The following is an 11,044-nucleotide window of genomic DNA, read 5'->3' on the forward strand; positions in this document are numbered from 1 at the left end:
TGGCCGCTCCTGGACTTGTGTCAGGCTGGAGGCAGTGGACAGTCAGTGGCCGCTCCTGGACTTGTGTCAGGCTGGAGGCAGTGGACAGTCAGTGGGCGCTCCTGGATTTGTGTCAGGCTGGAGGCAGTGGACAGTCAGTGGGCGTCAGGCTGGCCCCGGGTGGTGTGGCGGGGCCTTAGGCTGGGCCTGGGTGCTGGCTCACTTGCTGTGGGTCCACGGCTCGTGGCCCTGCCCCTGCTGGGCTCCTCTCAGAGCCTTGGCAGAGGAGGCAGTGGGAGGCAGACTGCGAGGCCTGTGAGAAGCAGATGTCCTGTAAGCTTACAGAACACCACCATGGCTGGCATTTACCGGGTTAACAGCCAGGGGCTTGGGGGCAGGGGCACGGGCGAGGTGCCCCCGTGGGCTGTGTGGAGTTAGGGGCTCGGGGGGCCTGTTGTACTTAGGAGGTCCCTTAGCCCTGGTCAGACCCGAGTACCTAGTGGTGTCTCAGGGCCAGGTGCAGCGGTCCCCTGCTCTGCGGGTGCCCCAGGTGTGCACATGACAGGTGTCTGCCTGGGGCTGGGCGCCCGGGGAGCCCCTGAGGCTGCTGGCCACCACATCTGCTGCCCACATCCCTTCTGGGGGTGGAGGGGCCAGCGCCTGCCCCGTACGTGTTTCCCCCTCATGGCTGTGTCAAAGCAGGAGGCACAGCCCACCATCATCTCTGCTCTGGTCTTGATGACAGCCGGGTGAGGGGCTCCATCCACATCAGGACTGAGGACACAGGGGCACCAGGCAGCAGAGTGGTTTCCACTCAAAGGACCAGAGCCAGAGGAACTAGAATTTGATCTGGACAGACAGTTGTGGGCAGGGACGGGCTGGGCATGAGGAGGGGTCTTGACCTTGGCCCCTGCCGGTCCACAGCCTTTGCAGAGCTGCAGACAGACATCCACGAGCTGACCAGCGACCTGGACGGGGCCGGCATCCCGTTCCTGGACTACCGCACGTACGCCATGCGGGTGCTCTTCCCCGGGATTGAGGACCACCCTGTGCTCAAGGAGATGGAGGTAGGGTGCGGGCCTGGGCTTGTGGGGAGCTGGGAACGCCCAGGACGCCGGGGCTCAGCTGGTAGATGCTGGCAGCGGATCCAGGAGGAGCCAGTGTGGGCGGGGCGCCCGGGGTGGGGCGGGTGGGGCGGGGTGGGGTGGAGCGGGCTTCCTGATTCACTCCCACATCCTCCGCGGGCACAGGCAGGCTTACCAGCCATGTCCAGCCTGTGTTCCAAGCATTTCCTCAGTAGCTGGGCCATGCATCCTGCCTCTTTTCTGGGTACACCCGCTGCTCACCTTTGCTGTTTTTTCCGGGACATCCCTGTGTGGCGTGGGGGAGGGGAGGCACTCAGCTGGACTTGTGCGTGTACAGCAGCCAGGATCAGGTTGTTGACAGTGAGCCTAGAAGTGGGTGCCCAAGGCCTCAGGGCCCCTCTGGCCCACGCATTCACCCCCGGCTGCAGACGGCCCATGCTCCGCCTCTGCTGCCCGATGCACCCCCGCGGCTCCGCTGCGGCACGGGGCGCTCGCCTGAGTCTGAGGGCCTTGCTGTCACTCTGGCCTAGGCCCTGGTCTGCCTTGGGCACTTCTCCCTGCCTTTCCATGCCCTGAACTTGATGCCTGGCGGCGCGCAGCCTCTGTGTGTCACGTATGCTGTCACGTGGACTGTCTGTCTGCTCCGGGAGGAGAGTGTTGTGTTGGGAGACACCAGTCAGAGGTCCTGACAGAGAGGTGGCACAGCAGGCCCTCTTCCCTCAGAGCGCTCTGCTCCTCAGCTGCAGTTGGCTTCGCGGGGCAGCGTTCTGGCTTCCAGGATTCATTTATTCTGCTGAGGACTGTGAGGCTGGGACTGGCTGCCGGGCCTCTGCGGCCGGGGTGCTGTGCCACCGCTACCTGGGCCTGCCGTCTGTCCCTGACCTGCCCCCTGGCCCGGCCACGCGCTGCCTGCCCCGTGGTCTGAGCACGCCCATGTGCCCCAGGTGCAGGCCAACGTGGAGAAGTCGCTGACGCTCTTCGGGCAGCTGCTGACCAAGAAGCACTTCCTGCTGACCTTCATCCGCACGCTGGAGGCCCAGCGCAGCTTCTCCATGCGTGACCGTGGGAATGTGGCCTCGCTCATCATGACCGCCCTGCAGGGTGAGATGGAGTACGCCACAGGCGTGCTCAAGCAGCTGCTGTCCGACCTCATCGAGAAGAACCTGGAGAGCAAGAACCACCCCAAGCTGCTCCTGCGCCGGTGAGCCAGCGGGGGGGCCCAGTGGGGGCAGAGGGGGACCGGGCCCGTGGGTAGGGGGAAGGCGTAGGCCTCCCCTGCAGACAGCCATCAGTGCTGCCTGGGGGGCCGGGGGGGGACGGGGAGGGGTGCCGCTGGGCCCTGTGCGCCTCCACTTCTCCGCCTCCAGCAACCGCCAGTGGCACCGTCTGGGCCCGCGCGGTTGTACTCCAGGCTTGGGGTAAGGTCCCCGAGTCCTCGACACCCCCAGAGAAGCCTGATGCCTGCTGTCCTGGCCTGTGGGGCGAGGGCCAGCTGGGCCTGCGGGGCCATGGTGGCAAGGACAGTGCCATCACTGTGTCTGCTGCCCTGCAACTTACAGGACCGAATCCGTGGCTGAGAAGATGCTGACCAACTGGTTCACCTTCCTCCTGTACAAGTTCCTCAAGGTAGGCACTGCTGCCTGGGGGTGGGGGAGGCCCGGGCAGCCGCGGGGTGGGGGAGGACCGGGCAGCCGCGGGGTGGGGGAGGACCGGGCAGCCGCGGGGTGGGGGAGGACCGGGCAGCCGCGGGGTGGGGGAGGACCGGGCAGCCGCGGGGTGGGGGAGGACCGGGCAGCCGTGGTCTCAGCTGAGCTGCCTGGCCAGACTGCCACAAGGGCCCCCGACCCTCCTCCCCACCTCCCCTCCCCGCCTCCCCTCCTCCCTGCCTCCCCTCCTCCCCTCCTCCTCTCTTCCCCTTCTCCCCTGTGCAGCCCTCGGCAGACACTTCTGTCCAGACCAAGGGCCTGGCCTGGCGTCTGGCTGCAGGCCTTGATCACTGCTGTGCCAGGTACCTGGGACTGGCCACCAGGCTCAGGGTAGCAGCTGGACAGGACTTCCAATGGCCCAGTGCCCAGCCCTGGCCCCTCTGGGGTCTCAGGGCTCCCGTGTGCTAGCCCTGAGTGGGGAGGGGGCACTGGCTTCCTGTGCCATCTCCGGAGCCCAGGTGACCGCACCAGCCACACTCCGAGCAGAGGAGGGAAGGGCCGGCAGCGCAGGTTCCTCTTGGCCGCGAGCCCGCGCTGTCCACGGTGAGCGGTGCACTGCTCAGAGCGTGCCCGCGCTGTCCATGGTGAGCAGTGCACCGCTCAGAGCGTGCCCGCGCTGTCCATGGTGAGGCAGTGCACCATTCAGAGCGTGGCTGGCTGGCAGGTGGTCCGTGTCTCCCGCGTCCCCAAGGTGGGGTCGTGCAAACGTGTGCCTAGGACATGTCCAGCAGGGTGGTGGCCACCAGCGCGACTGGTGCCGCGGCTGTAGCCCGGAACCACCTCCCTGCTTCCGCCCTCAGCAGGCCACTGCCGGGCGCTGGCTGGCCTCGTGGAGCACACGGGTCTGTGCATGGAGCGGGGTCCCTCGCGGGGCCCCAGGACTGCTGGGAGAAGATGGGTGGGGGTGCGGGGAGGAGGTGAGGTGGAGGCGGGCCAGGGCCAGGCCTCTGTGCCTCCTCAGAGGGGCGGATGTGTGGATCCAGCAGTCCCAGGCCCTCGGCCAGTTGCCCAGTAGACGCCGCCACCATTGCTCCAGACCTGCAGCAGAGAGCACAGTAGCATTCCTGCGACGTGCGCCGCTCTGCACAGGCCGCCATGCACTTCCACGGGCATTAGCTGGGGCTCTGAACCCGAGGCAGCCGTGCCACGCGGGGTTAAACGGCGCCAGCAGCTGGTGTGCGCTGTCCCCGCCGACCCCATTCTTCACGCCCCCAGGGGCGGGATGCACTGCAGCGCATCTTGGCCAAGGGCCAGCGTTGGGTCTGTGCCTGTCTTGTGCCAAGCAGCAGGAGACGGGCGGCCTCCGCGGCCAGCAGGGCGTCTCGGGCAGCCGGGCCGTGCGGCAGGCCAGGGGTTACTTGGGGCCGGGCTGCTCATGGGAAGGAGCTGTGTCTCCGGAGGCTGAGGCTGAGGCTGTGAGGGGAGGGGGAGGAAGAGGAGGGAGCGACAGGGAGAAGGGCCGGGGAGCACAGTGGCTGAGCTGACCCCCGTCCGCCCTTTAGGTCGCCAGGGTCCCAGGAAAGGTGGGCAGATCGGAGCTCCAGGCGTACTCCGCCTCCGACTCCTGCGCTGCCCGCCGAGCACGTGGAGGTAGCCACACGGGGCTCCTCTGCAGGGGACGCACTCCTGGCGGTTGATTCCCTCCCTTCCCTCCCCCCCATCTCTGTTCCCCTCCCCTGGCCAGGACCAGGCCTTGAACGGGCTCTTCTGCGCTTGCTCATCACTCTGCCTTGTGAACCAAGTCTCTAGTTCAGTTGGGTTTCTTTGGTGCTTCATTGGAGGTAGAGTTTTGGATTTTTCTGCCCCGCTGCCAGCGCCGCCTTTAGGCCATGCAGTGTCCTTGAGAGCCGGTGAGGTTTGTGTGGGACGGTGCGTCAGGCGCAGAGGCTTCTGACTTAGGGAGGGTCGCCCGGCAGCTCTCAGCTCTTGCACGGTGCCCAGAGACACAGGAACTGCACTGACGCTTGAGTGTGGGTCTTTCTCAACCTGGTGAGAGCAGTGGTCCTGTCTGGAGAGGCGGGGCAGGGCAGGGCAGCGGGCCGTGGCTCCCAATCAGCCACGTGGTCATGGCAGTGGGCTCACCAGCTCGCCGAGCTGTGAGGTTCACGAGGCTTTCTACTGCGGGCGTGGTCTGTGTGCCTCAGCCTCACCGTGCAGGCACCCGCCATGCAGTCCCAGATCCCCCACATTCTAGAGCCCCGGTCTGCCCCCGCAGAGCTCCCGCACTCTCCCCAAGCCCCTGGACTTACACGTTCTGCCCGTCCCTCGTTACTCTGAGGCCTCCTGTAGGTGGAGTGAGCTAGTGTGTGTTTCTGTGACTGGTGAACAGCCACGTGTCCTTCAGCAGAGGGGATGGGCAGCCGTGATAGTCCCCACGCCATGCTTTGCTGTCCTGGGCTTCCGTTTAGAACGGACATTCTCACCAGAAGTCGTACGAGTGAGCCGCTCATGCGTTTCAAATTGTGCGTCCGGCTGAGCAGCATGTGGAGCGTTGCTCTGGTCCGGACTGACCGGTGTCCGCGCTGTACGGGCTCCTGCAGTGCCCGCCCGAGGGCAGTGGCCCGCCCAGCAGAGGCCGTGCAGGGCCCCCTTCCTCTAAAAGGAAGAGGAAAGAAGGAAGCCGAGCGCTGAGGCCAAGGCTGCCGCAAGAACAAATCTGTCTGAGATTGTGAAGAAGAAAAGGAAATCGGTTGTAGTCTTGCAGGCACATAGGACTGTAAACGTTTTGGCAAAGTTGGTGGTAAAGCCAGAGTAATCTGGAAAGGGTTAGGTTTGCAGGCAGTGACACAGACTTACCCGTTCTCATTGATGGAGACGGCCCACGCGGCACTGGGCTGAAAGGAGAGATGGCTCACTTGCTTACGAACGGCCTGGACAGCCAGGAAGAGGTTGTGGGCTGAGACTCCCCCGCCAGCGTGGGGCTGCTGCTGCCTCGCCAGGAAGGAAGGAGGGAGCTCTGGCCTGGCCTGCAGCGTGGTGAGCACGGGGCGCGCTGTTCTCAGCTCCATTGTCTTCTTCCCTCCAAAAGGCACCATGTCTCATTTGGCGCACATAACCACCCCTGAGGGGAGCATGAAGAGGCGGGCCTGCCTGCCCCCAGCGGCCCGGCCGGGCCACGCACGCTCCGGTCTCTGAATTGCAGGCAGATACCTGTAAATAGAATTATTTTTGTTTAAGAAAAGTTGTTTGCGATGAGGTCTTGCTGTATTGTCCAGTCTGGTCAGAAGTCCTGAGCAGTCCTCCTGCCTCGGTCTCCTTGAGGTTGCTGATGCTCGTAGGGGTGGACTACTGGGGTTTTGTTTCATTGGTGTGTGTGTGCGTGTGTGTGTGTGTGTGTGTGTGCATGTGTGTACGTGTGTACGTGTGTGCGTGTGTACATGTGTCCTGGGGCTTGACATCAGAGGCTGGTCACTGTTTCTTAGCTTTCTAGCTAAGAACCAACATCTTCAGGTTCAGTCTCCTGAGTAGCGAGGCGCACAGGCGTGGGCCCCTGGTGCGCTGTTGGTAATGGGAAGGAACCCTGGTTCTGAGGCGCACAGGCGTGGGCCCCTGGTGCGCTGTTGGTAATTGGAAGGAACCCTGGTTCTGAGGCGCACAGGCGTGGGCCCCTGGTGCGCTGTTGGTAATTGGAAGGAACCCTGGTTCTGAGGCGCACAGGCGTGGGCCCCTGGTGCGCTGTTGGTAATTGGAAGGAACCCTGGTTCTGAGGCGCACAGGCGTGGGCCCCTGGTGCGCTGTTGGTATTTGGAAGGAACCCTGGTTCTGAGCCTTGATTCTACCAGGTTTTCCTTGGTCCTGCCACGCATGTTGCTTTGTACCCCACCCTGGGTGGAGCAGAGCCCCCCTTCGTGAAGACGCGGGAAGTGCATGGTGCTCTGAGTGCAGTGTGAGTGCGGCGGGTGCTGTCTGCTGACCCGCGTCTCCCTCGGCTCTGTGTGCGCTGTCTGTGCTGGTCACGTTCATGTTGCGGTGGCTTCCCGAGGAGTGAGCACATGGGCAGCACGGGCTTATTCTGTACCGTAGGCTACAGTCTCACCCTGCAGCAAGGGCTGCGGCTCTTGGGGAGCCTCACAGGCGCTGGTCTCTGTCACGGTGGCCGTTGGGCGGGCGCACACTGGCCGCTTGTGGCTTGGTTGTCTTTGTAGGTTGGACGTGGTCTCCTGTGTTGATGGTCCATGTTTTCCTTTTTTGTGCTGGGCCCAGGGCTTGAGCTTACACTGTCCCCGAGCCTTTGTGCTCAAGGCTGGCACTCTGCCACTTAAGCCACAGCTTCACTTCTGGCCTCTTTTTTTTTTTTGGTGGTTAATTGAAAATAAGAGTTCAAACCACAACCCTCAGATCTCAGCCTCCTGAGTAGCTAGGGTTACAGGTGTGAGCCACCGGCGCCCGGCTTTTATTTTTCTTCTTTGATGCCAGACTTGGAAACAGATTTTTTTTTTAATCCTTTACACACACACTTTCTAGGGATATTTCTTTCAGTATAGTGCTTGTTAACACCAGCTTGTCCCTTACAGTCGTGGCGTTAACTGAGGTTGGAGTTGCTTTCCTTTGCCTCTCCTCCTCCTCTCCTCCTCTTCTCCTCTCACCATTCGCTCAAACTCCCTGGGCAGTTCCTGCACGCTCCGCTGGGCCGCCCTTTCTCCCCTCCTTCCCTAGCACAACCCGGAAGCCCACCTGCATGGGGGAGGGGGTCGGGCGCTTCGGTGGAGAGGGAAAGGGGTCGGGCTTCAGTGGCCTTCGGTCTGGACCTTCCCTCCTGGACTGTGTATGGGCTGTGGCTCTTCGTTACCTCCGACGGTCTGGTGGAGGTCGAGGCTGGCTGGGGGGGGAGGGCAGCAGCTGGGTCGGGAGTGAGCTGTCAGAGCCCCTGGCGCGGGTGCGCGGCCCCAGGCAGTGCTCACTCTGGCTTTCAGAGGCTGGGGCTGCATTCCTTTGCCCCTGCCACATCCAGGCCCAGGAGCCCTGGCAGGCTGCTATCCTGAGAAACCCTGGCAGGCTCTTCCTCCTCTGGTCAGAAGGCGTTTGCAGCAAGAGAGGTGGCTGTGAGTGGCTGCTCATCGGGACCCTCCGCACCCCTCCTGGCTGACTTGGCGAAGCCCAGTTTGCGGGCGTGGTGTTGTTCGGTGCTTGTGGCCCTTCCTTAGCCGCTGTCTATGTAATTACTGCAGATGCTAGCGAGGTTCCCGGCACCTGGGCCGAGCAGGCCACTGCTGAGGCTGGTGGAGGCAGGGCTGCCCGACGCCCCGCCCCAGCCCAGGGCTTCCCGCCTGAGCCGCAGGGGACCCCGGCCCAGGCCCAGTGGGAACTCTGCGGGTACTGCCACCCTTGGGGGCTGGCAGAACCGGTCTGAGCCCAGCCAGCTGGCTCTCCTCAGCTTGCTGAAATGACATGACTCAACAGTTTCCCGGGATGGCTTTTCAAGCTTTCAGTGTGGATCAGCAAATGTTCGGGACCCTGTCCTGGGCGGGCGGGCGGGCGTGGCGTGGGTGAGCCGGGCGCTCCAGGCTCCCACCCCGGAGGAGGAGGGGGGAGGGGGAGGGGGAGGGCGGCCTGGCTGTGTGGACAGCAGTTGCGGAGGCCCGGCGGTGGGCCCAGGGCTCATGGCTGCCTCGTGTGGAGCAGACGGGTGGGAAGCAACCCTCACCCCGCGGTCTGGGCCTTGTAGCACGTGGCTGTGCGCACTGTGCCCTCAGCTGATGAGCCTGTCGGAGGGTGGCATGGAAAGTTCTAGAATCACAGATCCCGTTTGGCTGGTGGTAGTCACATCCAGCCCCCCACGGCCAGCAGTGGGGGCCTTCTGGGTGCTGTCCAGAGCACCGCGGGGTGAGGCGGGGCGCCGAGGCTGGCCATGGCGGGCACAGGTCCTGGGAGACGGCCCTCGGGACCGGGGTGCTGCGTCCATGAGGGCCGCTGTCCCTGGCTCACGTCCCGGGAGGACTGGGCCGCGCACGGGCCCCCGGCTTGGGAGCGGCCGGCCAGAAGCTCACGCGCTGCCGCCCGCAGGAGTGTGCTGGAGAGCCTCTCTTCATGCTGTACTGCGCCATCAAGCAGCAGATGGAGAAGGGCCCCATCGACGCCATCACGGGCGAGGCCCGCTACTCCCTGAGCGAGGACAAGCTCATCCGGCAGCAGATCGACTACAAGACGCTGGTGAGCGGGCGGGGCGCCGGGCACGCCCCAGGAGCAGGCTGGAGAGTGGGCAGTGGGGCTGACGTGGCCCCCTTTCCCCCACAGACCCTGAACTGCGTGAACCCTGAGAATGAGAACGCACCCGAGGTGCCCGTGAAGGGCCTGAACTGCGACACGGTGACGCAGGTCAAGGAGAAGCTGCTGGACGCCGTGTACAAGGGGGTGCCCTACTCCCAGCGGCCCAAGGCCGGGGACATGGACCTGGGTGAGGCCCCGGGCCGACAGGAATGGCGCCGCGCCCACGCTGCAGGCTGAGAGTGGCCGGCAGGCCCACTGTGTGCTGACCGGGGCAGTGGGACGTGCTGGGGAGCCACTCTCAGGCCTCCCGGGGCCCCGGCAAGGCCTGGAGAGGCCTCAGTGGGGCAGAGAAGGGGCTGGGGTCCTCAGGTGCGGGGGAGAGGGGCAGGTGGAGGAGCTCCAGAAAAGAGGCGCACTGAGCTGCCCTGGCCGCAGGGAGGCTGGGCTACTGGAGCCACGGGTCTCCGGCCTCGGCCAGCTAGATGAGGGCAGTAGGAGCCCCCGAGGGGCCACGCAGCAGAACCCTGGGGTCCTGTCTGTGGTGCGCTGAGGACCAGGGCTGTTGGTGGAGGGGTCTGGGCTGAGGGGCAGCGTCTAGAACCCAGCCATGAGCCAGAGCAAGGCCAGGATGAACCCCAAGGGCAGGGCCTGCTGCTGAGCCAGGGGTCGGGGCCGACCCTGCGGGGCCAGCACGCAGCAGCTGTTCCCACCGCCCTCCCCGCTTACCGCGCTGAGTGAGGGTGGGCCCGCAGGGCTGTGTGGGGGAGCTGGGCTGGGAGTGGGGTCCGGCCCGCCTCCAGCACGCTGCCCCCGCAGAGTGGCGCCAGGGCCGCATGGCGCGCATCATCCTGCAGGACGAGGACGTCACCACCAAGATCGACAACGACTGGAAGAGGCTGAACACGCTCGCCCACTACCAGGTGCCCGCCCGTCCTGGCCCGGCTCCGCGCGGGTCCCCTGCCCGCCCGTCCTGGCCCGGCTCCGCGCGGGTCCCCTGCCCTCGGGCACCACTGGGCTGGCCCAGGACGGTGCCATGCGTCCAGAGGGGAGGCCCAGGCTGCGGGCGATCTCCCCGCCCAGCCTCAGACACAGCACCTCCAGGCACAGCACCAGGGTGTCACTTGGTCCCCAGCAGGCGACGGACCGGGCCTCTTGGTAGCATCCTGGTAATCATGGGTCCCTGCCTCTTTGCCCATAGGTGACGGACGGGTCATCAGTGGCTCTGGTGCCCAAGCAGACGTCTGCCTACAACATCTCCAACTCCTCGACTTTCACCAAGTCCCTCAGCAGATACGGTAGGGGCCCGGAGCTCCAGGGCAGGGGAATTCTGGAGGCTGTGCCTCTCCCTATGGCCTGCCCCTGAATTCTCTGTGCAGACCCAACTGCCTCCTACCAGCCCCTTGGGGTTGTGCTAACGTCCCAGCTTCATACCAGGACAGGAGGGGCTCGGGCGAGGGGGGGGCAGGTCCAGGATGAGGTTCAGGTAGGCACCTGGCGGGGCCACAGCCCAGGACTGGTTCAAGCAGGGACCCACGGGGGCCTGGCGGAGCCGCTGGCCAGGACGGCACGGGGGCTGACAGACCCCTCCCTGCAGAGAGCATGCTGCGCACAGCCAGCAGCCCCGACAGCCTGCGCTCGCGCACGCCCATGATCACGCCCGACCTGGAGAGCGGCACCAAGCTCTGGCACCTGGTGAAGAACCACGACCACCTGGACCAGCGCGAGGGCGACCGGGGCAGCAAGATGGTCTCGGAGATCTACCTGACGCGGCTGCTGGCCACCAAGGTGAGTGGGGCCGGCGGGGCTGGGGGCCAGGCCGAGGGCTGGCCCGCCGCGCCCTGCTGCGTGTGCCGCGCGGCCACTGAGCCCAGGTGCTGCCTTGCCTGCCGCTGCAGGGCACACTGCAGAAGTTTGTGGACGACCTCTTCGAGACCATCTTCAGCACCGCACACCGGGGCTCTGCGCTGCCGCTCGCCATCAAGTACATGTTTGACTTCCTGGACGAACAGGCGGACAAGCACCAGATCCACGACTCTGACGTGCGCCACACCTGGAAGAGCAACTGGT

At 65.1% G+C, this 11,044-nt stretch overlaps 1 protein-coding gene across 1 annotated transcript in view; it reads left to right on the forward strand.

Moving 5' to 3' along the window:
• Plxna1 (plexin A1) overlaps positions 1–11,044 on the forward strand; it is a 47,118-nt gene that overhangs the window by 33,517 nt on the left and 2,557 nt on the right. Inside the window, exons 20-28 of the mRNA XM_013032340.1 lie at positions 904–1,046; positions 2,009–2,265; positions 2,624–2,690; positions 8,774–8,920; positions 9,005–9,164; positions 9,794–9,897; positions 10,176–10,272; positions 10,572–10,762; positions 10,873–11,042. Of these exons, the coding sequence (XP_012887794.1) occupies positions 904–1,046; positions 2,009–2,265; positions 2,624–2,690; positions 8,774–8,920; positions 9,005–9,164; positions 9,794–9,897; positions 10,176–10,272; positions 10,572–10,762; positions 10,873–11,042 (1,336 nt within the window). The remainder of the gene's footprint in view (positions 1–903; positions 1,047–2,008; positions 2,266–2,623; positions 2,691–8,773; positions 8,921–9,004; positions 9,165–9,793; positions 9,898–10,175; positions 10,273–10,571; positions 10,763–10,872; positions 11,043–11,044) is intronic.

This window comes from Dipodomys ordii, unplaced genomic scaffold (assembly GCF_000151885.1).
Source record: "Dipodomys ordii isolate 6190 unplaced genomic scaffold, Dord_2.0 Scaffold153, whole genome shotgun sequence".
In the NCBI taxonomy this organism is placed as follows: domain Eukaryota; kingdom Metazoa; phylum Chordata; class Mammalia; order Rodentia; family Heteromyidae; genus Dipodomys; species Dipodomys ordii.